Genomic DNA, 27,989 nt, shown 5'->3' on the forward strand with positions numbered 1-27,989 from the left:
TCCTCCAGAACAGAATGGTAATTCCCAGAATTTAGAGCAAAGGAAGGGAAAGTATGTGTAAAAATGAGTAAAGACACAGAGATGTCAGTCTTGAACAGGGGAGCTCACAACTGGACACGCTATTACAGATGTGGCCTCACCAGGGCAGAGTAGATCTCACACATTAGGTAACATAGCAATGAAAATATGCTCGCAGCTACCAAGTAAGCACAAAGGAGATTAAGAAAAAGGCTGAGTTTTATCTAGACTATACTGTTTCCTGTATTTGAAATTACAGATAGGTGATTTTAAACCCCTGAATTACTACACCCGTTTTGGGAAGCGCTGGACTGAGGGCGTGCAATGATGAGCAGCGCTAAGGCCGAGCTCGCTCTAGTTTCTGTTTTTCCATTGCTGGAGGATGACCTAAACTGCGCCCGGGTGTAGTTAACCCGCACAACCCCGCCGGTCGCGCCCTGAGGAGGCGGCGGTCCACGCGCGGCCCCGCGCCTGCCCCTCCGCTTCTAACTGGCGCCACGGGCGCTGGCTCCGCCCCGCTGCCGGTTTGTCCGCCGCCATGTTAGAGAGCGGGGAGGGGGCGGCGGGGCTGCCATAAAGCGAGCGGACGGAGGGGGAGCAGTAGCCGCAGCGGGCGCTGCATGGAGCCGGGCGGGGGGTAGCGCTGTGGGCGACGAGGAGAAGGCGCGGGCTGTCGCGCTCGCTTTTCGGCGGTAGAATGGCGGATGCCGCGATCGCCGGCGGGATGGAAGCGGAGCGGCATCAGCGGACGGAGAAGAGCGGCGCGGGCCGCCTCGGGGCGGAGAGCGGCGGAGCGGGAGACGCCGAGGACGGCGCGCAAAATGGCGGACGCAGCGATGAGGCGCAGCCGGCGGCTGCGGCGGACGACGAGGTCTCCCCAGACCCCAGCATGACTCGCGGCAGCCAGCGCAGCAGCGGGGTGCCGCCCCCTCTCCCTAAGCCCCCAGAAGACGTGCCCGTTAGGAGGAACTTTCAGATCCCCAGGAAGAGCAGAGAAAAGAAAGGTTGTTCCTTCCTTTTCCTCCTTTCTGTCCTTCGCTTCTCTCTTCGTCTTACCCGTTAGGCAGGCTCCGTGTGCGCCTCACACGGCTGCATGCGGAATCCTGTGGGTGCGGAGGAGGCTGTGGCATAGCTCGGAGCAGCGAGGCTGCGGGGGATGCGTTTTGTGGCACCACAGAGGCTTTGCACGTTCTCTCGTCTCCCTACCCCTCCCTGTTTCCGTTTGCATTTGGCCACGAGGAGGAGCGACCCATCTCGGCTCGAATCTCAGAGCGTTGCTTTGCGAAAGACGGACGAGGAGAATGCGATCCGGGCGGGCTCGAGCGCCGGACCCGGCTCTGTTTGTGGAGACGCACACGGAGAAGATGGTTCTCTGGGGAACGGACGCGTGGTTCGCTTCTCTTCCCCTTGTCCCGCTCAGGGCAGGAGAGGACTGTGGTCCTCGGTAGGGTGAATTCATTTTGCTTCGGTGACGGTGCACAGAAGATGGCTCTTTGTCGAGTGAGATTGCTCACTTCGCAGGCAGGAAATGGCCGACCCACGTTCACGTGCCTCGTGTTGGAGGTTTCCAGGCGTCCTTGGTCGTTTTTCTGCTATTCCGGTAGCTCTTCTTCTGAAAGCTTGTGGTTTCTTGCTTTTCGTAAGACTCCACTGGCCTCTGCTTATCAGTTTTTTGTTAAGTGCTGTTGTAGCTATGTCTTCCTCCCCCAAACTTGTCTGAGTTCTTGACCCATTGCAGCTGGGTCAGTGTCTTAGCACCAAAGCACACCAGTTCACGTAGGTTTCTAGTTCTTCAGAGAAGAGTCTCATACTTCTTGAAGTGCTTTCTTCTTTGAGGAAGAGATGAAGGTAGGTTTATTTCATTATCCCATTCCTTCCTATTTTTTGGCACTAATTTTCTCCTTTTATTCCCTTTTCACCATCCCCATTTCTTGAGGGAGTGTACCACTCTGGCAGAGGACTGGGTTGATTTGGACAAAAGGAAAAAAAAGCAAAAACGCAAACATTTACTGTTCATCTGATGGAAAAATGTCTGGATAAAACACAGCGTCTCTTGCGCTTCCCTGTCTCAAAACCAAGTGTGATTACACTTGAATACTTTTAGTGTAACTCAGAAATGTTTAGTACTGAAGCACAGACATTTGAAGTTCCTTTCCAGCGTTTGGTTCCAGTGTGAATGAAAACCTCTGAAGTACCCTCATGCGTCATATAATTCATCATTTACTGCTGCATAACCGTTTCCTAAGTGTGCAAAAAGCTTTCAAATAACGTAGTTCAATCATCAGACTTGGAAACCCATCTTGCCCTACTTCTAAAATTCAGTTTCTAATTCTAAGTTTATCTGACCAGTTCTTAAGGTCCCACTTTTTAGTGTGCTAAGTTTACTTTCTTTGCCTTCTAACTTGGAGAAGCTTCTTGGATGTTTTACTCTTTCATGGTGACTGGTGACTTAGTTTCCAAAATCCTCAGTATAGACTTCATTCTGCCTGCGGTGGTTGCAGGCTTTTAATTGCCCACAATTGCTCAATTGTTGGTCTTTTTCCACATGATACTGTAACAGAGCTGTGATGTGGTGCTTCCTAGGCAAGACTGCTGAAAATAGGCAAAGGTAAAAATTGTTCACTTGGGCTTTGAGAACCAGAGTGCTGCTGATACTGGCATTTGAGAAACATTCATTTTGGAACTAAATGAGAAGATTTAACAGTACATTTGTCATCATAGCATTATATGCTTAGAAGATGCATAGGAGCAGTATTTGAGTATCCTTTAAAATAAGAATATAGATGTTAACATCTGTCCCTCTCTGAATAGCTGTTTTGGAAGCTTCTCAAGTCTTGTTTTGGAATTGCTCTTTTTATTTTGCTTTCTAAACCTCCATTTTTGTTCTTGGATGTACCATCCTTGTAGGTAACTGTTCTCTTTGATTATGAAAAGCTGTTATGTACAAACTATAAAATCTGTTCAGGATAAAACAAGTTTTCTTTTAAGCATGGCGGAGTACTTTTGGAACAACTTTTGATTGTCATGCAAAAATAATAATAACAGCAAACAGGATATAGTTGCTTGTTCAACCTTTCTGGAATTTATCTATAGCTGTATTCGGAGAATAATAATAGCTTGAGAGTAAGTTGTGGAGAAATGTGTCTGGAGGACACATGCTTTAATGCTGCCTGTGATGAGTTGTCACAAAATCTTTCTTCTGACTTCCTTTTTTTTCCATAGTGGAATTCGTTTGCCTACTTTAAAGCAGTCTGTCACTAAATTGTTCTGTTTTCCTGAGTATGTGGTTGGTAATAGCTTGTATGGTTCTTTTGAATTTCTTAGTGCTTTTTAATGTAGCACGATAGAGCCTGCTTCTCTGGCCTCTTCTAGTTATCTGATCTCAGATGTCTGATCTGTCTTGGACTTGTAAGAAACTCTTTTGTTAGGATGATGAAAAATCTTTTCCAAGATAAACCACTGAAAGGGTGTTTTTTTGCTTTGCTGAACTGTATCTTCAAGGTACTGATCATCTTACCAAAGCGCTGTTGCCATTGACTTATGGGATTGCTCATTGGTTAACTTTGAGCACTTACTTCCGTAGTTGACCAAGCTGACAGATGAGTGCTCTTTCTCAGGCTGAGTGGGGAGAAAAAGGTCATGCTTTTGTCCCTGAAGTCCAAGCAGTACTTGGTTGGAAGTCTAGTTAGTCCCTTTTCTACTTAGCAGCACTTGGTGTTTCATTTCATTTTGCTTTTTTGATTCTTCTGATCTTTTGTATCTTTGAACTGTATCTGCTATTTGCTGCCTGCTGTTTCTATGCGGGGATTTCATTAAGCCATCCTTGAGATAACTACTTAAGTGACATTTCAGGCTGAGAATAATTATACAACTCCAACACTATGCTTCATTTAATAGCACTGATTTACGATCTTAGTCTTAAAATTGAAGAGTTTTGAAAAAAATATTCTTTGTTTTTGTTTTTTAGTAGTAGCAGGAGTGCTTGTTTGTGAGCACTAATGATCTACGAGCTTATAAGAAAAAAAGTAATTGACATCTTCACTTGTCAAGATTTCTGAAGCGGACTGTAACTGTCTTCTTCATATTCTGACTTAGAAGAAAAACCTGCTGCCTCCAAACTCCATTTTCTTAAGCTGAAAAATCTAGCAGCTGTGAAAAAGAAACTCAGAGCCTGCGGGGAGTTGCACGCATCCAAACAAACATTCTAGTGTTGGTTCCAAGACTGAGTACTGTATTTACTAAACCTGGTTTCTACCTAAAGATACATGTCTAGTCCCAGAATGCCGAGTAGAAACTAAATGGGAATGCTATTTATTACTTCTGCGATAGAAGCTGGCAAAAAAACCAAAACAGATAAGTTATTTGTGTGCGCTGTACTGAGTAGTGTGCAGTAGCCACTGACACAAGTCAGTAAAGGTGCAGTATACCTGTGTCAGGTTTGTATGGTGAAAAATAAATACACACACTCCCATTCTTTCAAGCGATGTAGGACTGGAGATAAACCTGATAATAACCCTTTGTGTACAAGCATAGGATTTGGTGACTGGCGTAGGCGGCATGATCTGGTGCTGCTCAGTTTTTATTTCTTGTTTATAAATGTCTCAATGAGGTACAGACCCTCATGTAGTGACCATGGTCTTTCAGAAGACAGTTGCCCTTGTGCACCAGTGCTTAGGCAATCTCAGAGCAGCAGTATAGTCTTGCTACATGTCTCATTAGGTCATTGCTCTGGTTTTTCTGTCGTGTTTTGATGTGTTCATCTTTTTAAATAGAGTGTGTGGTGTGTGTTGTTTAACACTGCTAGTGTTTGATCAAGTACAGATCTTGCAGAGCCTCAGGTTCAGGAAAGATGAGGGAAGTGGATAGAGTGTTCCATGAAGCGTGCCATTAGTTGTTCAAAGATTGGGATGAGGTAAAACAGCTTACACCCTGCACTGTACCGCTTCATTTGGCTGCTGTCAGAATGTGATAATTTATCTGAAATTCAAAACTAGGGGACTTATATTTTTCTTTGATTACAGTCTTACCTGCAGTCAGCATACCAGGTTTTCACTGCTCTGTCACTTGGCAACTAAGGAATAGGCAGTGGATAACAAAAGTAAGAGTCTGCTCTTGAGGAAGAAGTGCTGTCCAAGTTCTCCAACCAAGCATAGAATGTTTGCCTCTGCAGTGTCTGAGGAGGAAGTAGGCAGGCAGAAAGCTTTGGTAATAAAGTGTAGTTTTTATATTCTTCAAAACATAAAAAGTAGTGTGCTGGTTCAACATGCCATTGATGTTCCTTTTTTCTCAGCCAGTGGGTGGCATGTGAAGTAGTCATTAATGTAGTATTAGAGTGGGCAGTGTGTATCAAAGGTTGCAGAGATGAATTTACTGTGTGAGTTCTTGGAGTATTAAGCATTTTCCTTCTAAATGGTGGATGTAAGGTCTTGTTCTTGGACTCATTTGATCAGTGGGTGGAATTGGTCTTGGTTTAATGTTTTCTGTGTACCCAGGTAGAAAAAAATAGTCTCCAGGTGACTTAAAAATGCTTCAGTTTTAATCTGTCTTTGCTACAAAAGCAGCAACAGCACTTCTAGCTCCAGTGGTATTTCAGCTGAATTTGTAACAGCTAATTCTTGCTTGTGCTGTACGTTTGGAGATGTACGTGAAGTTATAGATATTGTTGAATAATAAGTAACAATAACAATGGAGCTTTCAACCTTCTAAGAAACTGAAGAATAAAAAAAAAGGAAAAAAAAGGCTCCGTTAGCACTGTATTCCATAATTACAGGAATTCAGAGCCCTCCCTTAAGTCTGCTGAACGCTCCTTGTGGTGGTTCAGAGTTCTTCCTAGCTGTAGAACAGAGAGACTTGCAGTTTTCTAGGAGGTCTGTCTCATTTCGCTAGTTAGAACTACACAAAGTAAGGGATGTTTGAACACGTGGGATGGAGCAGACAATGCTGGAATTCATGGCAGGGTCACAGCTGATGTCACAGCATGCCTCTTCTGGTTTTGAGCTTGGGATGCTTTGAGGCATGGCATGTGGTAATGAGTCCCTGAGTAGTCCTGTAGAGCTTTCTGCTCACCTGGGCTCAGCAGTAGGAAATGGGCTGAGTTTGGTGGAGTGCATGGGATAGCGTGTATGGTAATCATAGTTCAGGAACTAGAAAATTAGCAGTGGGAAGTTATTAGTTTATATAATATATTACAACTCCCCTAGCCAGAAGGGGAGTTGGCAGTATATGAAACCAATGCTGAGAGATCTGAAGGGTGTTTATGAGGGATAAGGTGTTATTGACTGTGCTTTCCCAGTGTGAGTACTTTATTCATAAGTTTGCTTTGTAGTTTAATATCTTTTCACTAAAAGTGCATTTAATTTTAATGATATTATACAGAGTATAGGTGTTTCTCCACTTCTAGTTATCTTTACTTCCATATTGCTGTCAGCCTTTTAAGACCAGAGGTGTAGCTGAAACACTTTCTAGGTACGAATGGTTTCTTAATTGCTTTCAGAGCTGTTTTAAAACCGTTAGCTCAGTGTTGCTGGTGTTGGAACGGTTGCTGTATTTTGATGGACATGATACTACATCATAAAGTGTGTGCTGAAATGCAGCTCTAGCTAGGCAGTACAGGTGCATTCAGAAACTGTGCAGACTTCAGCAGCCTGTTTTCCTAGAAGGTAAATTTGAAGACCAAATGAAGGGCTTTTGTTTTAAAGTAGTTCTTGTTAGGGATAGGACTATAAAGAACGAATGTGTGCAGTGTGGTTTTTCTGTAATAAGAGATTATTGGAATTCCTATTATAAAACAACATTGAATTTATTCATTTTCTGCATAATTACCATAAACAATGAACTCATTAGTAATAGTCAAGAGTTGTTTAGCTTTGAAATTGTTTTTAATAAAAACAATTTGTTGCTTGTTCTTAATTAAGAGCTAATGAACTTAATTAACATTTTGTAAGTTTAATTAGTGTTCTGCAGCAGTTATTAGATTTTTTCAGATGGTAAATTGAGACACTGAGGTGATTCTGCAAGCTAGCTGTTGAGAAGTAATGTTAAGAATAAACTGCTTTTTTTTTTTTTAAGGTGCTGTAATTCTTGGGAATTTTAACTTGAGGTTTCTTGCCTCAATTCCACATTTTAAAAGTAATTTACCATTTTAAAAAAAAGAAAAAAAAAAAAGCCCTAAAGTGGGACGTGACTATATTTTCATGTGTATAATGTCAATGAACTGGAAAATGTACAGGTTTATTTAGGTGTATATTGGTGCTTATTTTTTCTACTTCTCTTTTATAGCACTCTTTCAGCCTATAGCTGTGGGCTCCCGTGAGTTTGATGACGTTGTGAAGATTCTGCATTCATCTTACTTGGAACCCAGTTCAGTGTCCAGTTTTAACTACAAGAGAGCCAGCTTAGTTCACAGTGAGCTGTTAGAAAAGGAGGTACGTGTATCTCTGATTCCCTTTTGGTTATGGTACACACGTCGGATGCATTTTGATGCATTTTCTGAGTTTAGAGACAAAGACCCGAAGAGTATTTTTTGCTTGCGTGCTTCATATCTAATTGCAAAACCACATCCCTGAGAATGTAAGCAACTATTGGTCAGGCAAGTTTATTACAACAAATGTATAAAATCTTACCTGTGATATTCAAAGAATAAAAGAAAAATCATCTGAGGGATCCTTGTGTGCTGTGCATTGGTTTTAGGATGTTACTGATGTTACTTATTTTTAATAACTTGCAAAGTGGTTACAAGGACTTGTAAAGGAGCTCCAGATTCTTCTTTGAATAACTCGGTGCTTCCATTGAAATTTACAATTAAAATACACTGCTGGTGCAGTGATCTCTGTGTACGTGCTCAGAACTTCCTGTGGTAGTTAACACGAGAACTTTCTGTAATAGTTCACAGAGAAGCGCAGAGAGCTGAAGTTTGATGGTCGCCTTGATAAAGAGCTTTCTGAAACCTATGCCTTTCTGATGGTTGATCGACCTCAGGTAAGAAAGCATAACTGCATATAATGTTTCTTTTTTACTTAAGCAGTGTTTTCTTTAACTGGGTATTTTCAGCACACTTGCTAACCTTTAAGCCACTCCTGCAAAATTCAGCTCTGAAAGCTTAGAGTTTAAATCTGTTCATTATGGTGCCACATGTCTTTATAAAAGTATATTTTCATTTCTGATTTATGGGTAGATTTTTCTGGCCTGTGTATGGGATTTCTATTGTTTTTTTGTTGTTGGGTTGTTTTTTGTTGTTGTTCTTTTAGTAAAAGAAGAACTTGCTTAAAAGTTGTTTTTATCATGAAAACATGCATAATCTCCTTCCTGCTTTTTTAAAAACAGACTGAGCAAAGGTGATCATGCAGCTCTCCTATGTATGCACAAGATTTATTTTCTATTTAGTGGGCAGGAGTAATGGCTTAGGAGATAGGTTAGAAAATGCATTCTTAGGGCATTTATGTGCTCCAAATGTGCCTATATAGATACCTTAATATTAGAAATGTACTTCCTGGGTTTCCAGTCATATCTTTTAAATGGAAATGATGGGAAGGGCTTTCCCTGCTATTGTAGAACCAAGATTTCTTAACTGTTCAATCATATGGCATGTTTGCACCTGTGTTGTGTATTAAAAGTGTGTTTAAATCGAGTGATGTTCAGAATTTGTGTTTTAAGTTTAAGATACGGGGAGTGTGTTTTGTCTTTGGGTTGTTTTTCTCATTGTTTTTAGTCCAGCTGGAGTTCTGCTATTGTTCAGTTTATCATTCTTTATTCTGTTCATCTTTTGACTTTCCTGCTAGACTTGCTTAAGAAATTTCTGTTCTTTTCAGATCCAAATCATATGTGAAAAGGGACTGCAAGTGGGCCACTCCAAAATAGCAATTCTGGGCAGCCCTTCCATGGGTAACTATCTTTTATTGCTTATGCTGATACTGTTCAGTATGGTTTAGTAGATAATGTGATCCAATTATGTTACTGTTTTAGTGCTTGACTTCAGGAGCATCACCTGGGTATTTTTAGCAAAGTAAAGGTCAGAACTCTGCTTTGTAACTAGTTTCAGTCCTTTCTCAAAGGTGAAATGGGATTTCCACTTGGTTACGTTTTAATTTTCATTGTATACATTGTATTCCCAGTAAAATTGAGAAGCCAAAGAATGTATCTATGGCTCCCTGTGCTCACCAGGATGAGTGCTTTTATGTCTGACTTTGTGAGTACTTAAAACATATCTGTATGGCTTTGGACCACGACACTGTTAGTGATGTGGCTGTGCTCCTTTCAAACTGAGTGTCCGCTCAGTGGTGTTTAATCCCACACGTGGTGTGATGAACACTTGTGTTGGTGTGCAGGAGTTGTGAAAATGCCTTTATACCTTTTTGTGCTCTGATTATGAAAAGCTTGTTTGTTGTTTTTTTTTTTTATTAGTGCTTTGTAGTGCTGCTGAAACTTAGAGCAATGTTTTAACACTCAGCATGATGTAGTGCTTTTTTCTGTTTTTAATGTTTCTTTCAGGTGTATATGTTTCCAGGTATGCTGATTTATTGCAACCCAATCCTCTAGAAACTGGAGCAACTGGAGATGTGATTATTTTTAAAGTGATAAAGGTAAATTTGCTATTTGCTCATGAAGGCTTGTATTGCTTAGTGATGAGGTAAAGGTGGTTTTAACCACCATGTTTATGAAGGGCAAGAAGTATCTTTGCTTTTTTATTTTTTATTTTTTTGTTAAAGTATGGAAAGAATATATTCTTACAAACACTTTTTTTCAAAACCTGTTTTCTTTTGCTTGCTTTTACTTCCTGTTACACGTGAAGCAATTTGCCAGTTTCAGGGAAAAGCTTATGTTTGCAATTCTGCTTTATTACAGGGAAAAATGAAAAGTATATATGACCACATGGGTATGAAAGCAATGGAATCAGCAGTAAAGAGTGCGTTAGATCCAACACCAAAGCACGAGTGTCATGTCTCAAAGAATGCCCATAAAGTAACCTCCTTGCTGGCTTATCGAGCGTACGAACTTACTCAGGTAGTAGAAGGTTAAGAGTGTGTTAACTTACCTTAAAACTTTATTCAGACAAACAAACCATCTCCAGATTTGCAGAGTTATGGTTGTAAATTGCCTGAAGTATAGCTAGTGATCTAACACTTAAGTAGTTGCAGCTAGTATTCCAACGCTGTGGTGTGGTATATATGTGTTCAGCAGTAGCCCACAGCAGCCTGTGCTCAGGGTTACAGAACAGTATGTCAGCCTCTTCTCTTTCCTATATATATACATGTACTTATCCTCAGACTTGATAAAGGAAGACTCCTTGAGAGTAACTTATAACTTGTTAGATGTACAAGTTAACATTTGGCAAATGAATTTCAAGCTGTTAATCTCTTTCCATTTCTCTACATAAATAGTTAATTATTAGGTATGTCTTATGTTGTTCTTGTGAAACAGTGCATCTTTCAGGGGAGTAAGGTCACAAACAGTATGTAGAATCTAGTTTACCAGATTTCTGATTAACAGTTGTCTTCTTTTTCTAGTACTATTTTTATGAATATGGCTTTGATGAGATAAGGCGAAGACCAAGGCATGTTTGTCCTTATGCTGTTGTTTCTTTCACTTACAAAGATGGAATGGTTCAAGCACCAAAATTTCTGCCCCCATCAAGGTAAGCTAGGAAATCAATTTTTGTAAGGCTACATTCAATGTAAATCCATAGCTTGTAGTAATCTGAACCAGTCATAAACTACTCGTGGTGCTGAAATGAATGGGCATGTCACAAGGACCTACTGTGATGTTTCTAATGCAAAGCAAGAGGTGATGGAGCTGGTTTTATACATCAAGCTGGCCTCTGTAGGAAGCAGCTCTGCTGCTCTTCTTACCTACTTCACCTTCTTCACTAAGTGGAATCCCAGAGAAAGCTTAGTAGAATGAATTTAGAGTTGTAATGATGTTCACAGCAATGTCTTGTTTGGTATTCAAGAAAATGTATGTTTATCCCTGGACTCTTTACTGCTGTTTACTTACTGCTTGTGGAGTGACCATGTTGATTGCAGCTAGAATGTGATACCTATACTGGTAGGAAGGCATACAATTGTGGGGATTGTAGTTCTTAGTGCTAACAGCAGTTATCAGGTTATCAAAAATCAGAGAAGCTGCAGTAGTGATGGCTTGAGGTTAAAGAGTGTATTATCAGTTTTATTATTCTTTTAGACTGGTAGGGTATCCTTAACGTAAGATCTGGTAGACAGAAGCTTCTGTCTCAGGCTAGTAATTCAGTCTCCTTTCTTTTTGTTAGATCAAACAGCTTCAATCCAGACAGAAGTACAGGTAAGAACGAATTGAAATGTATTACTTTATGATTCTAGGCATAGAAGGTGTTGGCCATTTTTTCCCCACGTAGTTTCTTTTTTCTCTAACCAGAATGACTGCTTAGTTATGTTGACCGTCTGCCTAATTTTTATTCTGTACTATACTGATTGCAGGGATCTCTTCCTGATATCAGATGATCTCACAGGCACCTCACGGTGTATCTTTTCTTAACAGAATAAATCAGGGCTGAATGAAATCCAAGGTTTCTTTTTTTCCCCTTCTTTTTGTACTTTTACTATGGCAGGAACGTATCTTCTGTTCACAAATCTGCTTTTCAAGGGCACTTCAAATAGTAGGATCCTCAGCTGCTTTTCTTTTCACCATCATTGAGGCAAAACATTCATACATGTAAAAGTGGTTGGCAGTTAAGGTAAGGAAGCAGAGTGTTGTTGCACAGATGCTGGCAACAGGGAATTGCTTATGTGGCCGTGTACAGGTAACATGCCAACCTCCTTTGCTCTGCTCAGATCAAGTCAAAACAAGATGAGATTGCAAAAGCTCTTCTGGTATCTTTTGACATATTATTTAAGGTCTTATGGTCTGCTCTGGTATCAGCAGGAAGTTTCCTTAAAGCAGCTTTAGGAGAATCAGCAGTGTTTCTGCTGCTGTTTCCTTTCAGTCCCTTCTTACAAGTGGTTTCACTTAGTGTTTCTTTTTGTCTCAATCTTAATGTAGAAAAATTTAACTATACGTTATGGAGGGGACAGCTCTGGAATAAAGGCAAACTTTTGTGCCATGTTTCCTTGAAGTCAGCAGCACGTCCTTTCCTTCCCTGCAAGCTGTGAGTATTGTTTAAAGAATAACAGTTTAAAATATTGCTGTTAAAACTTGTTCTGGTAGACTAGGCAGATTTCAGGCATATTCAGCTGAAAAATACACCATGGTTTGGCACTTTAAATATCTCAGACTGCCCTCCTGAGCTGTGAATGCCCAGAGCTGCTTTTAGTTTGTTCTCACAGCTCTTGTCAGCTGGGGCTTTTCTTTGTTTTTGTTATTTAAGTGACACACACTCTTTTGAAGCAGTAACTCCACTGGCTCACAGGGCAGCCTGAGGAACTGATTTGTGCAAGCGTGTTTGATCATTTCTTTTTTGTCAGTGAGGATTGGAGTATGGAGGTCAAAGAAGAGGAGGCTAATTCTTTTATTTTTCCCCAATCTGTTCCCCCACCCTTTGTTCCCAGACCTGAGAGACTTGATGTGGAAAAGGTTGTGAGCATTGACCAATTGAAGAAGAAAATATCACCGCTGTTGTTCTATAAAGAAACTTATGTAGGGGCAAAAGAAGGTAAATTGTTCCATATCAATCTTTTAAATTCAGGATGTTTACTGAATTTGAATTTTCTTTCTTCCTTTTCTTTTAACTTCTTTCTCCTCTCATGCCATGTCAGTGTTGAGGAATGGAATGTATAGCAGCCTTTATGAAGTTGTGGAGAAGTCCCGTTCTGGTAATCATTTGGAGGGGTTACTTCAAAAGCTGGAGAAGGAGAAACTTGTGAGTCTGACAGATTTTACGTTTCCTTTTGAGAATAATTCCAGTAACTAGAGGCATACTGTAAGATTTCTGATTTTGTTGGAATTAGTAAGCTCATATACCCCAAAATAGTATTTATAGCACTTCTCTACCCACACTGGAATGAAGCTGACAGGCAGTGAGGGTATTGTAGTGAGAAAATACCTTTGGTTGTTTGAAGCAGCGTGCTTTTTTTATTTTTTCTGTATTAAAAACAGGTTCTTGTAAAACCACTTCTGGACAGAGGATTTCTTTTCCTTCTTTCTCCTTGGCAAATGGCATCCCCATATGGTACGTGTTTTCGGATGGATCTGGGGGTGTGGGGGGAGTATTGGTTCTTGAGTGCATGCTGATGTGGGGCAGTTCTTTGTTTTGTTTATTCTTAACGGTGTTCCCTAGGGGTTGAGTTACCTTTGGAAGCATCGAAGCTCTTCTCATTCCCCACTATTCTCTTCTCATTCTAGACCAACAAACTGGACGGTCTCGCGTGTTAAATGCATTGTTTTTGTTTCCAGAACCCAGAGGTGTAACAAGCTCAGGTAAGTTTGTTCACTGCTGAGATTGATGTCTGTGTGCTCATGTAAAGGTCTGTATTCCCCCCAAGACTTGGTAGTGATGCACTGTGTCAGCGTTAACCAGAAATGACAATTTGTTATGGCCATGGTGATGGTACTGGGAAAGTGTTTATTCCTTCACAGAAGTAACTCCTGCACAGAGTATTTCAGGCTCGCTGGTTCCCATTTGTGGAGTAAAACTTCTTCCAAATTTCTTGACAGCGTAGAATTAAGCATCAGTGTTCCAAGAGATCTGTTTATTAAGAATATCATCACCCACTCTGAGGTGTGGGGCCTTCTTTAACCATCAACACGTGAAAGACAAAACATATTGTTTGGGTTTTTTGTTTATTTTGCTCTGGATTATGTCTCAAAACCTGATGACCAAAAGGACTTAGCTTTAGTGGAATTGAATAGAGAAAAGTTTGAGTCTGTGTCTGGAGGTTTCCCCGTGCTGCTGTTTGAGGAATGTATGAGGTTCTAACAGCACAGATAGAGAAGTCCTGTTCCTCGTGCTCCTATTGCATGTCTTCGGTTTAGTTAGTTGTATTGGTTTGCAGAGGAACAAAGAAACCTGTATAGCTTTCTAGTGGGTGAGTAAGCTGAGTCATAGCACAAGGGGCATGGTGGAGGCTGGATTGCATAGGAAGGAGTTGTTATGCTTCCCCCATTTCTTGCAGGGAGCTGTTTTGTCGTAAATCTTGGGAAGCTTCTGAAGTGACCTTCTGTAAGGGACTGTAAAATGGTTTAAACTGGAAATTATGGGTATCTAAGATATAGGTTACCACAAAGTGGTGAAAGTGATCAGCTCATGACTATGAGCAGGTTGACTTTTAAGCAGTCAGTTACTGCACTTCCTCTCTTAGCTTTTGGGTTATTTCTGCAGTCGTTCCAACTGTTCTTCGTTAACTATATAATATATATAATACAGGATGTTGCTAATCAGTAGTCACTTGTTGATAGCTTTATGATTTGATTTTGATTGTGAATTCCCTTTTCTCCTATGGCAGCACAAAAAAGTGTTCCATGTGGAACACAGAAAAATTCTACTGCTGTGGTCTTGCATGAAAATCAGATCATTCCAGAATTCACAAAGTTGATTCAGTCTCTACATTTTGCTTTAATCCAGTCTCGTAAAGACACGACTGCAGATTTCAATACTGTTGTGGAAAAGTACATAAATGAGTATTTGAGAAGATGCTATAGTAGCTCTGGAAAGTATAGAGAATTTGTGTTGTATCGGTATGAATCACGGTTGGATGACAAAAAATTTCTTTATCCTGCTCCAAAAAATAAATCTCACCTTGACAGCTGCTTGCAAAACTATATTTTTGGCTGTGCAGCCTATCAGCTACCTGTTTCCAGAGCTAGGGAGCTGATGGAGGGAAATCGAAAGCATCAGCAGTTCAGTCCCATCTCAGATTATGAAGCTGCAGAAGAGGATTCTGATTTTGCCAACGTGAAAAGTGGGAAAAGAATCCATGTGAAATATGAAGCAGCTGCTGCCAAGCGGAAGTTCCCTCATCTTGGGGATTATGATCCAGACAGACTCAAAGACCTTATTAACTTGATCCAGTGTAGGAAAAAAAATGTGGGCGGAGATTCTGATTGTGAGGACCTAAGAAATAAAAGCGGACTGAAAAGAAAACTGGAAAGACAGTCTGAAAATTTGCCAAAACACTTAAAGATCAGTGAATCTGCAGAGAATAACTGTCAGTATGAAGGTAAGAAACGCTTTGTTTAAAGTTTCTAAGTATTGTTATTCACAGAATACTTTAATCTTAATAGGTTTAATATTTGTGCATATTAATGTGTGGTGTTAGAGATGTAGGTTGCCCCTTCCTGGAAGACAGTTTAACAGGAAGGAAGACAAACTTCATCGGAGTTTGCTTTGTAATAAGGAGTACTGAGCACGTTTTGATGCCCTGATGTCTCTGTTTGACTTGAGGCTTTGCTCTAATTATGGCTCCAATACTCTATATCAGTGATCAGTAAACGTCGATTGAAGCAGAGAATGAAACTTGTGAGCTTGAGGATAGTTAAGTTTTGAAATAGCCAGCAGTGTGTCTGCAGAGGGACAAAGGAAACATCTTTACAGTTTGAAGGTGTAACTTCTTCTGTACATGACGTTTATCTACATGCACACCTCAGATAATTGAATATTACGCCAGGACTTGAGATGCACCCTTTGTTTCACAGGGCAGTGATACAGGTCTGCTTCACATGAGGGTAAGCTGGGAAGGAGGGTGGCAGCAGGGAGGGAGGGGCAGTGTGAGCCAGTCTGCAGGTGTTCTGATGTGTAGGGTCAGCTGGGGAGATGAAGACATTTTGCTTAGAAAACAGTTTCCATTTTGATAGACGTGTAGCAGATACAGAAGATGGTGCACTCAGTGCTGAATCGTGGGATCCTAATTTGGAAGCACGTGAAACTTCAGGGTCTTTGTACATTGTTATGTAACGTGAATGAATGCATTTCCACCTGGCTGTAATCAAAACAGTATCTGTTTGAATTTTGACCTAACGCTTCTGAGAGGTACTGAAATAGGAGCATGAGTGGTTTGAACTTCCATGGTTTTGTATAACACTGGAAGTAATTTGTCTTGCCAAAAATCATGCCTAAAAATAGTGAGCTAAATGACTAAATATGGTTAGAATCTTTATTAGTTGAATAGCGTTTAAATAATTTTTATTTCCATATATGATAAAATGAGCTAGAGGTTCATCAAATGCTTAAAGAAGTTCTTTAGTTTGTCTCTTTGAAGGATGAATATGCACCTGTGGTATCTGTTCTTCTGCTTGTCACCTGGGATGAACAACAGCCCTCTTAAGGCTGTGTTTGGTAGGGATGGTGAACTTCTGTGATTATCTAAGATAACTTGTGAGGTTAAAGATAAGGTACCCACGTGCTTTTGGAGCAGGAACAGAAGGAAGAAGTGAATATCCTGCTGAGAGTAATCAGTGAAGGAAGCGTAAAATACTCAGACTGTAGGATGGGAATTCTGCTTAGACATAAAATAGTCATATCGAATGACCTGAGAAAACAAAACTGTTTTCCTGGGGAGGCTGTCAGCTTTAGAAACTTCTACAACATCTTCCCGTTTAAGAAGTTTTATTAAGAAATGCATGTTTTCTGTCTGAATCGTTGCTGATGAGTGAGGCTGTGGGTAGGTGTAGGTTCCTGGAGCGTGTGTGTATGGTTTTGCTTTTGTTTTAAAACTGAGTAATGGATTGCTTTTCTCCTTTCCCTCCCACAGGGGGCAGAACCTCGGAGCCGCCTCAGGCTGTTTTCTCAATCATTTCTGGTCTCAGCGGGCACGATACTGACTTGAGACAGCAAGATGTGTCTGACCCTGCTGTTACTGACTCACACGGCCTCATCAAACTGCTTTTAGAAACACTAGCTAATTCAGGTCACTTGGATTCATCGCTGGCACGGTCTGTAAATCAGGCTTTAGGATTAAATGCTGATGAAGTTGAAGAGGATATGAGACAAAACTACGGATGTGAATCCATTCCAGCACAGGACAGAGATGATATTGAGCTTCCTGATGCTGCTCAGGCTGAACCTGTTAGCTTTAAGGACCCGCAGAGCCCTGTGATGCTGGAAACTGATGCTGCTTGCTTACCCTTCGCTATTGATGTTGACCTGCAGCTTCCAGCTAGTGAAGTAGGCCTTGAACACACACCTCATTTAAAAGTAAGTGCAACTGGCATGTGAATGAATGTACTATTTTTGTAAGTATTACAAGAATGAATAAAAACACCTCATTTTTATAGAGATAAAAGCTAACTTTTCTGTGAAGAAGCTTTCCTTTTTTGTAGGAGAACATATAGAAAAAATGTGAGATGTTTATTCCTTATTATTTCTCCATAATAACATTACAATTCAGAGATGGAAAAGCAACCATGGTCAGTCCTTGTCACCTCTTGCTTTCCAGTAAGTGTAACATGCTGCTGCTCCAGCAATAAGATGCAAAATGTATGTCTTTCTGCAGCTGACTGCTGTACATCAGTGTTTTCTCAGGTTTGCTGAGACCAAAGCCTTGCAGTTGTTTGTGGCTCCTATAGTAGTCTGGTATTTTATTCTGGCTCTTATCCTGAGAGAGACAGAGACAGATAGAGAGGTGTGTATATACGTGTGTGTGTGTATATGTATATTTAGCAAACTGAACGGGTATAATGTTACAGTAGTAGAGCTTAAATGCTGCCTTCCAGCTTCCTCATCCTGAGGGTTGGTTACTGATCTGGTTAAGGCATTGGTATTTTCTGAACCTGAGACAAAGCAAGGAGGAGTTTGAGAGTTCTTCCTCCTAGTTACTGCCTAGATGTTGCTTTCCTGGGAATTGGTTATAATGAGCAGTAGTTGCTTTTGTGTATGGACTCTCACAGTAATTTGAGTAGGCCATTAATTGTGCAATATTTATTTGTGGTGCTCTCCTCTGCTTTCCCTCCAAAATGATAGGTGGATGGCAGCTCTGAGATTGTTCAAGGTTCATTGCTATCCTCTGCTTTTAGATTTCTTCTGTATTTTCCTTAACCTTGCAGACAGGAGTGGTAGTTTGGGTGTGACAGCTTGTTGTGATGATGAAGTCCTGTTGCAGGCACAGAAGAGCTTGTTGTGACCAGGCTCCTCCTGCATCTGAGTTGAGATCCTCTCTTTCAAAGGTTTATAGATTCTGGACTACTCCTAAAAACAGGCAAAAAAAAGCCAACACAAAAGCCTCCGTGGTGCAGCTGGGGGTGGATGTATTCCATGCATGCTTCTCATACACATCTTCAGTGAGACAGCCTTTCAAGAAAGCCTCGTGCTTAGGGATCAGTGTGCCTCAGCTGTTCACATCGCTGTACACAGCGGGTGCTCTGTGGTCCCTGTTACTGACATTTCCACACATAGCCCACCTCCTTAATTACGGAGCAAGGAAGTTTGTCCTACCTGTGTCTGTGCTCTCGGTTTGAACTATCTGGAATGCTAGATTAATTTGGTTTACTCACAAGTGTAATACTAATTGAAGATTCCTTTAGTCAGCCACCAAGACAACTGCTTAAGAATAGTGAAGGAGCAGGTGTGTTTTTCTATTTTTTTCCCCTACTTTTTGTTTCCTTTTTCTTCTTTCCTACAAACTTATGAATTTCTGTATTCTATGGCACGTGCCTGTGACTGCCTTACTTCAGCATTTTTGCTGATAGTCCATTGCTGTCCTGGGCAGAATCCAACAGGTGAATGAAATGCAGCAGTACCCGATGTCAGCATTTCTAACTCAGACTTGATTTGACCAACGTGCTGGTGAACGTGGGTGCAATCTAATCAGCTGTTCATATACGAAGGCTTAATAAAACAGATGTGATCTGAGAATTTATATCTTTTAGGAAGCAAGCACTGGAAGTGTAAGTAGCTTTGAAGACTACAGTCCCTGTCCTAGCACACCTGTAGAACATGTTTACCGCAGGCAGCACTCCAACTCAAATAGCGTAGAGGTCGGAATGCCCTGGAGACTTATTCCAATTACAGGTAAGATGGCTTTAACTGTCACATTGCTGCACACGATAACATATTCTAAGGGTTTGTGTATTTCATAGATCCCATTCTTGGTCACCTGTTGGTGCTCGGGCATGCAGATACCCGTGCAGTTGTTCGTGCTATTTGAATAGTAAACAAGTCTACACACCAGGTACTGGTGCCAAAGTACTGCCTGGGGAACAGACTGAGGTACTTTAGTAATGTGAGTGCCTGAGTATTTATCTGGTGAACTACATAACTGTTTGGAATGCAGCGTTAGAACTGAGAGATGAATTCTGCTGACAGATAGGATTGATGGATAAATGCAACTAGGAATTCAGAAAAGTAATGAAAAAAGTGTTACAGAAAGCTGTCTACTTCTTACTGCATCGTATACTTCTAATAGAAGTGCTTCAAAGTCTTTGTATCTAAGCATTTAAAACTTAAGCTTACAGAATAAGCATCTTGTTCTGGTTCTTGATGACTCAATAGTACCAAGTCTTGGGAGAAATTGAAAGAATGGATTTGGAAGATGTGGAAACTGGGCTGTAGGAGTAGTCATGAGAAGCTGTAGATTCAGGGCTATGAACTGAGGCCTCATGAGTAAACCCACTCAGAATGGGTTAACTGCATTCTCTGAGTGAAAACATACTTATTTCTGATCTCATTTGCTGAGTGTGGAAATCTGCCTCTGATGTGTGTGATGTTCATCTGGTTGTGTAGTTCTGTGGTTCCTTTGTGTGCTTGGCTGAGAAGGGATGATAGTAGGGGAACTTGGTTTCTTTCCATGATATGCTTAGGGTTTTTAAAGGAATGGTAGGGTTGATGTTTTCTGTGCTTTCTTTAAGGGCTTGAGGGCTCTAAAACTGTGATTTCTTTTCCTGCTACTACTGGTTTGGCCACTATGCATATAGGTGGATGTGGTTGCTGACTAGCACATGAATACAGGATGTGGCTCTTGTTTCTAGAGGGGTTTGTCGGTAGACACGTGCAATCATCTGTGAGACAAGAAATTTTTCTAGAAGAAATTTATTTCAGGGTCTTCTGAGATGGGAAAGTGCTTATCCAGAGATGAAAGAGGTTGTTTTGAGCATGACTGGGTTGGAGTTTCTTGAGATCAGCTCTCACTGCAATAAGTATTGACTGGCTCTGTAATGTGATCTTGTAGAAGGTGCAATGTACAAAGAAACTCTGCCAATGCTAACTGCTGCTCTCCTTCAGGAGGGATAGGAAAAGATCAGGAGGACCAGCTGGAAAAGTGTGAAGATAAACAAACAGGTGAGAGAAGAGTACGTGCCGGGGGGTCCGTATGTCGTTACGATCTGAACTACTGAGCAGCTTTTATTGTCACCTTGGATTGATTTTTCATCAGAAAACGAGATCAGTAATATGCTATTCAGCAAGAGGTCTCATTGTATTGAAGAGCATGAAGCTATAGGAGGGTCAAAAAGCCTTTAATGTTCTGGACAACTAGCACTTTTAATTGGGCATATATTTCTATTTAATATCTTCAGGAGGGCTTTGAAATTCCATTCTAAAGAGTTAATAATCTGTAGTGTAACTTAAAGGCAGGTTTGTTCCTTTCTGAAACTGATGACTTCCTAAAGCCCGGGGATGTCTGTGGTGCTTTTTTTTGGGTTTGGTTTTGTGGAAAAGTTGTAGAAAGGAATTGAAGGAACATCAGCCCTTCTCTTTCATCCTTGCACAATTGCAGAATTGCAAATTAGTGATCTCTTTGTTTTCTTTCTAAACGAAAACAGCTTACTATTTAGCTCATTGTTCAGCTCAACTTAATCCTAAGAACTCTTAATAGTTTGTGGCTTGAGGTGTGAAGGGGGTTGTCTTGCAACATGGGGAAGTGTTGGAGGAGAGTTGTTCATAGGTTCCCAGCTCATTTTGACTACTTCTGTATCGTTATTTGTTTCTTCATGATTGTGTAATCTAAACTTCTGGCAACAGTGAGCACAGCTCAGTCTTGCATTTGAAGCCTAACCTGTGTGTGTGTGTGTACAAATCCATCCTAACGTGATTTTGATTCAGACTGGGGGCTGTTCTTTGAGACACTCAATGCAAAATGATTATTTGTTCTTGCTTGTACCTTCGCTTGTGAGAAAAGAGCAATCCCTTACGTATTCTTCAAGTGAAGGCTTTTGATGTCATTCATCTGAGATACTAAGAAATAGGGTGTTCTGTGCTTTTGTCGTGTTTTGAATTTATGACTTCAAAATAGAATGGTGTTGCTATAGAAAGGACTCTCCAAAGCAGTGAAGAATTTGAGTCTTAGTCTGCAACGACAGTAATAAGCTCTTAGACTGCTCTTCTTTCTAAGGTTGCTTTCTGGCAGTTTTTCCTTGTTTATTTGACACATTTGGTTACAGAGCATTACTGATGATGTTTGAAGTCATAAATCATGCTTCAAGAGCTGCTGCTGAATTTCATGGGTTTTTTTGTGTGTTTGTTTTTACAACTTGTTGATGCATTTGTTCTTTATTTTTTTCTGTGTGTGAACACTTGTGTCCCCACGGTGTGTGGCTGTGTCACATCACAGAATTCTATTCTGATAACGGCAACCCTATTTTAAGATAAAAAATAAACTTTTAAATAAATACTTTGGTATTTATATTCATAAATTCAGCAGCATTTCTATCTGTTTAATAGCTTTGTAGGTTTTTTTATAGGTCTTAATTGCTTCATTTTCTCCTTATCCCCCATTCTCTCCCTTTTTAGTTTTAAAGCAGTGTTTGTTTCCAGAAAACCTCAAATAATAGCATTTGAAGAATAACCTGATATGTCTAGTATGTGTTGTTAGTATGCATCATGAAGACTTTTTCCTAATCCAATTGTTACAGAACCTCTTTCTTCAATAAGCATGAGTGGATTGTGTATTTCTTCTTTCATTGGTAAAATTGGTTTGTAACTGCCTGTAACAAAACGTAAGATGTTATGTAAAAATAGCCCCAAATTTAAAGCTATAGCAATTTTTAATCTTCCTGTTAAGATTTCCTTATAGTATGGTATTTCTTAATTAGTGTAGGTCAGTAAGTGTTAAGCAGCTCAAGTATCACATATGGAGCCTCAAGTAGCTAACATCTCAAACAAGCTCAAAGGGAGTTACTCTCTTATCATGATTTGATACTGCATTTTCCCAAGTCTTCTAAAACTAAACTGACATGTGTATGGCAGGGGAAGGTGATGGCAGTGCCTGCTACTGAGACATGAGTGCTATGGAGTAACAGAAAGTAACAAAAGAAAAAATGAGCTTGCTCCTTCCAACAACTGGTGACAGCTCAGGAAGAGTGCAGTTTCTATCTGGAGAGATGCTGCTCTCAGAGAGAGAGCTAACCCCAAAATGAGGATGAGGAGGGGTGGATCCATGCTCCACACCTTCCTGTCACTCAGATGCCTTGCTTGTACCTGAGCTCCCTGGCGTGCCCTGCTTTCTCACCTGCTGCTCAGCCATTGGCTCGGGCTGTGACCTGGCAGTTCTGCAATATGCTCAAGTATGCTAATGACTTAGAGCAGCAGAAAACCAGGTTCAAATTGGAATTGCCTGGGTTATATCTGGTTTTGGTGCTTTTGAAGAAAATTAGAAAATTGATTGGAAAGCTGGAGGTTGAGCTTTGAAGGATGCAGGAAGAACATCTTTTATTGATGAAGGAAATAAAATGTAACACTTCTGGTATCTATAGAGGTATAAAGTAACTGTGAGATGATGCTGACTCCATGTGAAAGGGATCCTGTTAGTGGCAAACGTTTACCTTTTAGATTTGGATGGGCATCTGGTTAGGGACTGCATATAACTCTTAAAACTGATTACAGAAAAACTGCTACAGAAATTTTCTGGTTTACTGCTTTATTAAAGAAACGAAACCCTGTACTTTTTAGGTTTTACTATATCAGATGTCTGTCTCGTTCAAACATGAGATGATGATGATTAACTCTTCCTATATAGGTCTGCAGTCACCAGAAGAACCACTGGTGTATTTACCACCAAAGGATGCCTTCCCTAATGACCCCCGGGTAATAAATAGACAGAGAAGTTCTGATTATCAGTTTCCATACTCTCCATTTTCAGACACACAAAAGGGGACAGCAGAAGATGGACTTTATACAAGACAAGCGGAGAAACTTGAAGATGAAAGTGAGGTAGCAGATCACCCTTTTACAACACAGCATTCCATAAGTGCAATAGTAGAGACTATTATATTAGAAGAATATAGTCTCTTTGTAAAAAAGATTCAGGAAATTTTGCAGGAAAAAAATATCTCTTATGTCAGCGGTGTGTTCACACCAGTCGTCTTTGGCCAAGAGAGGATAATGAGATTTTCTGAATACGTGTATTTACAAACATCAGAGGTTTCTGTGCAAGAATATGTGGAAGCACTGAGTGAGAAAATGAATAGTGTTGTTTTGTCCTCTTCGTGCTTTAGACGTACTCCACCAATTTACTGTAGTCCTGAATCAGCAGAAGTAGTTGGTAGTGCTGCACTGAATCCTCCACCCAACGTGTTACCTATCTGCAGGGACTCTGACACGACACTGTTAGCAGAGCCACTGAGTAACAATGTGGTGGAAGATCCTGATTCTATTGAGCAGCAGTCCTCAAGCTTGGCCGTAGTGAAGGAGGAAGTAGAACGCGCGAGTGCTAAAGCAGAAGCTATGCTGACATCTGATCAGACATCTGATCAGACATCTTGCAGTGGTCATTCGATGGAGCCACCAGAAAAGACTCAGAAATCCCCGGAGAACTTAAATGTTTCAACCCAACCAGCTTTTTCTGATTTTATCAGCCAGTTAAAACCTGAAGTATTTAACAGTCTGGTTGAAATTATGAAAGACGTACAGAAAAACACTGTGAAATTTTATATTCATGAAGAGGAGGAAAGCATTCTCTGCAAAGAAATCAAGGTAAATATGTTCCATTTCAGCCTCTCCTCTGTGTAAAAACAGAGTGGTGTAACTTTCGAACCAGAATGTCTAAAATTGGACTTGAAACAAAAGGTTTGCACAGAGGTTTGAATTGTTGCAGTGAATTGTGAAGACAGGCTGCCCTGCCACGCTCCCCGATGGAGGCTTTGAGATGCTCTCTCTTGATTTGGTGTTTACCAAATTATTACTGTTCGGAAAGCAGAACTGGCTGCAGTTCAGGTCTTTCTGTACAGGTAGCTTTGGAGACTGTTGTTCTGTACTCAGATGTGCAAGGTGAAAGCTGAAGGTGAAGCAAGAAAAAAATTTTCTTGCAACCTCACGCTGCCTTTAACAGGCTGTCAGCTGGGCACGTGCTGCCGTGGGAAGGAGCTTGTGTCTGCACTGCTGCATCCTTCTGCTCGTTGTATCAGAAAGACAAACATAGTTGTCCGTCTGAAATCCATTTGAATGGGAAGCTTTAAATTAACGTCGTCATCTTCTGGAGAATGTTTTGCCTTAACTAGCTTTTCACTTTTTTCCCCCCACCATCTCTCTCTGTGCCATCAGGAGTATCTTACAAAGCTCGGTAATGCGGAGTGCCATCCAGAACAGTTCCTAAAAAGAAGAGCTGCTTTAGATAAACTGCTGATAATTATTCAGAATGAGGACATTGCCAACCTCATCCATAAGGTACTTCACCTACGTAAATGTGTGCTACAGAAAACAACTGTTGCAGCACAGCAAGAGGTCACTGTAAGGCTATTCTCTTAATACCAGTCTGCGATTAGCTGCCTTTTCAAAGAAACAGAACTGGTTTTGGCAGTGCCTAATCCCGTTACCTCATGCACCTGTAACTACTGCTACCTGCACACTGTGGGTAATGAATACTTTCTGGTACGTTTTAGTAATTAATAATTTTTCCTTGAGGCTTCAGTCGTTCTGCTTTCAGTTCTCTGGTGCTCTTAACAGCGACTGAAGGCAGCTGTTAAACTGACATTAGATATTTCTGAACCAACTCCTGTAATGTTTTTGAGAGTACCCCCCGAAGCAAGAGAGAAAAATAAAAATGTCTGGCATGTGTTCAAGTTTGATGCAAAGATTCTTTATCTATTTTTAGCTATGATCTTTGCTTTCTTTTCCCTCACGTACCTCTCTTGATTTTTAAACAGATACCTGGCTTAGTAACTTTGAAGAAGCTTTCCTGTGTCAGCTTTGCGGGTGTTGATAGTTTGGATGATGTGAAAAATCACACTTACAATGAACTCTTTGTGTCTGGTGGCTTTGTTGTGTCAGATGAGTCTGTCCTTAATTCAGAGAGCATCACCACAGGTAAGTGTGATGCTTCCTAGAGCTTTGAAGATACTTGGAGATACTGTGAATCTTGTGAGTCTTTTACTCTGTCCAGGGATCATGTCAACACAGATCTTGCCTTTTGAAGTTGGTCTAGTTATGTATACAGAGCCTTTTATTCCTTACTCTAAACCATGAATGACATAGTGAAAAAAACAAACCAAAACAAAAAAACTGGAAATCTGTGTTCTTCTAACTTCTCTTTATCTGAAATCGGGTATTTATCTTAAGTTCCCAGTTCTTGTATGTGTTTTAAGAATGCAGATCGTGGTGACTGAATTCAGCTGCTCTGAAAGCAGATACTGCTGTTAGGCTTCTGGTCTTCAAAATGAAACCCCTCTCTTTCGGAATGTTTTTGTTGGCTAACCTGGGAATAAAACCCAAAGTAGTCGGGCAGCGTTCAGAGTTGTGTAACTACTTTGGTGCAAACTGAACAAACAGACCAGCAGCAACTCTCCCCTTTCTGTGTGTGTTGAAGCAGTTTGCTGACTCTGAAATTGACCTTCTGTTCAATATCTCCTAAACAGATAAACTAAAACAGTTCTTACAGTTCCTGGATGATCTCAATACCCCAGATGGAAAATGGCAGTGGAAAGTCCACTGCAAGATGCAAAAAAAGCTTAAAGAGCTGGGGAGGTAAGCAGTGATCTTTCATACAGCAGTTGTTAAAATCTTCAGCTCTAATTATGCTCTCAAAATCCCAATTAAGGATTGAATCTTAATGGTGACAGTGACCTTATATCAAATATCTGATGTATTTTTTCTGTCACAGACTGAATGCCAATGCCCTGAGTATGCTGACCCTGCTGAACACCTACCAAAAGAAGCATTTGGTTGAAATTCTGTCTTACCATAACTGTGATTCTCAAAGTCGAAATGCACCAGAGTTAGAATGTCTTATCAGGCTGCAGGCTCAAAACATACAACAGCGACATGTTGTCTTCTTAACAGGTTACAAACAAATATGACTACCTTTCTCCCTCTTCTGGTAACAGGTGCTAAATCTTAATACAAAATCTCCTTCTGTGTATTTAGAAAAGCATCTCAAACCACTTTCAAATTATGCTGATAATGGCGTAGTTGTTGCTACTGTTGATGACTTCATGCAAAATTTTACAAGTCTTGTTGGATATCACAACTCGGTTAATGAAGAAAACAGCCCTACTCCCTCTGATGCTCAGGAAAGACAATCAGGTAATACATGAAAAACATTCGTAATTTCTTCAGCTAATTAGAGGCATGGGGTGGAGGTCCTTGAATTCGTCTGTGTGTACGTGAACACGATTGATGGCGAGGAAAACCCAGCTCTTAAGCTGCTGCTTTAACGATGGGGAAGAGCAGCTGGGATGGAGGATGGTAGCTCAAACTGTAGACAAACAGCTGAGATAGCAGTAGTTGTAATCCTTTAACTGTCTCATCAAATACTGACCTCCTGTATAACTTTAGATGCTGTTTTGACATAAACCCCATTGGAGTTGGGATTTCCCAACACTAAACATGAACACAATGCTCAGAAGCTTTTAGCATCGGAATAACTGGACACTCAGAGGGTTAAGTGTGTATGTTGAGTAAGTGAACCAGAGTGGCAGAAGACCAAGACTTACTTGATACTGGACTCTCAGACCTGAAGCATGACATTCTGTGAGTAGTGTATAGATTTTCTAACAAAAGTTTGTATTTCAATAGAATAGGACTTTGTTTTTCTTTTCTTAACACAGTTCATGTAGACAATGATGGAAAGGATGAGGAGGACATGTCTCTGGATTCAGGGGATGAAGCATCGCAAATAGAAATCTGCAGCAGTGCCTCTAAATATAACACTCATTTGGAAACTTTGCGGACTGAGGCCAAGAGCTCACGTGGAGTAGATGTAAAAGAGAGCTGCCTGTCAGAGGTAACTCCTGAAGCACAGAAGAGTTTGAAGGAAAAGACTTCTAAAATGGATGTGGAAGAGACAAAACCAATTACTCCAGTTTGTACAACGCGCTCTGCCGAAGGAGAAAAACACAATTCAGTTGAGCAAGCTCCTTTCAATAACTTCCAGGTTTACAGCAGACAATTAAACATGTCTCATCAGTTCAGTCACTTTAATGTACTCACTCATCAGACTTTTCTGGGAGCGCCATACCCACCTTCCGCAAGTCAAAACCAGGAAGGGGGCAGTTATTTTCTATCTGCTTACGGACAGAGCATGGATACAGAGAAATCGTCCTCGCCTGCAGGCTGGGAGAAGAGCTGTGATTCTTCCAGGCCGTACTCAAAACAGAAATAAAGTCCTCCTTTTTGTAAGTTGCTGTGGACTTGCTGTTTCTAAAATGTTGGATTAACAATTTCTATTTTATTCTGGAACAAAGAATTTCTTGTCTTTATCTCAAAGTTTTTCTGATCTTATTTAAACCACGATGGCCTGTACCTATTGGAAGCATCTGAAAATTGAAATAAAGATATATTTTTAACATTTGTTGTACTTGAATTATCTTGTTTGTTGGCACTTTTAAGTTTCTACATTTGTATTTGACCTGTACATGGGTTTCAGTTTGAAGTCTGTTTTAATGTAAAACTGAATGTTTGCCTAAAATATGTGACACGACGAGTTTTTGTTACCTGTAAGTATTCAAATCACTTTTATTTACAGATATATCAAAACTTATGTATTTATTTGACACAGTTTTGTACAAATGTTTTTACATAGCTATAAGGCAGTTGTAGTTATTTTAATGACTGGATTTTGGCAAAATACCTCAATTAGATTAACCAATGGTGCATTTCCATGACAAAAGTGAAATAAACTCTCAGTGCACAAGGGACTTGCTAACAC

General features: G+C 40.5%; 1 protein-coding gene across 1 annotated transcript; it reads left to right on the forward strand.

Annotated features, from left to right (window-relative positions):
- The first annotated feature begins 710 nt into the window (after positions 1-710).
- TASOR (transcription activation suppressor) lies at positions 711-27,986 on the forward strand. Its single transcript, XM_065749692.1, has 24 exons — positions 711-1,022; positions 7,297-7,442; positions 7,903-7,995; positions 8,826-8,898; positions 9,505-9,596; positions 9,859-10,017; positions 10,521-10,648; positions 11,279-11,310; positions 12,028-12,133; positions 12,534-12,637; positions 12,741-12,844; positions 13,081-13,153; positions 13,327-13,401; positions 14,427-15,140; positions 16,671-17,113; positions 18,784-18,925; positions 20,135-20,191; positions 22,866-23,821; positions 24,389-24,511; positions 24,991-25,150; positions 25,699-25,807; positions 25,944-26,122; positions 26,207-26,365; positions 26,890-27,986. The coding sequence occupies exons 1-24, from the start codon at positions 716-718 to the stop codon at positions 27,441-27,443; spliced, it is 5,088 nt and encodes a 1,695-aa protein (XP_065605764.1). The 5' UTR covers positions 711-715; the 3' UTR covers positions 27,444-27,986.
- The last annotated feature ends 3 nt before the right edge of the window (positions 27,987-27,989 follow it).

The sequence above is a fragment of the Cyrtonyx montezumae genome, unplaced genomic scaffold, assembly GCF_038088225.1.
Source record: "Cyrtonyx montezumae isolate F1298 unplaced genomic scaffold, pur_monq_1.0 scaffold_6, whole genome shotgun sequence".
NCBI classification, from domain to species: Eukaryota; Metazoa; Chordata; class Aves; order Galliformes; family Odontophoridae; genus Cyrtonyx; species Cyrtonyx montezumae.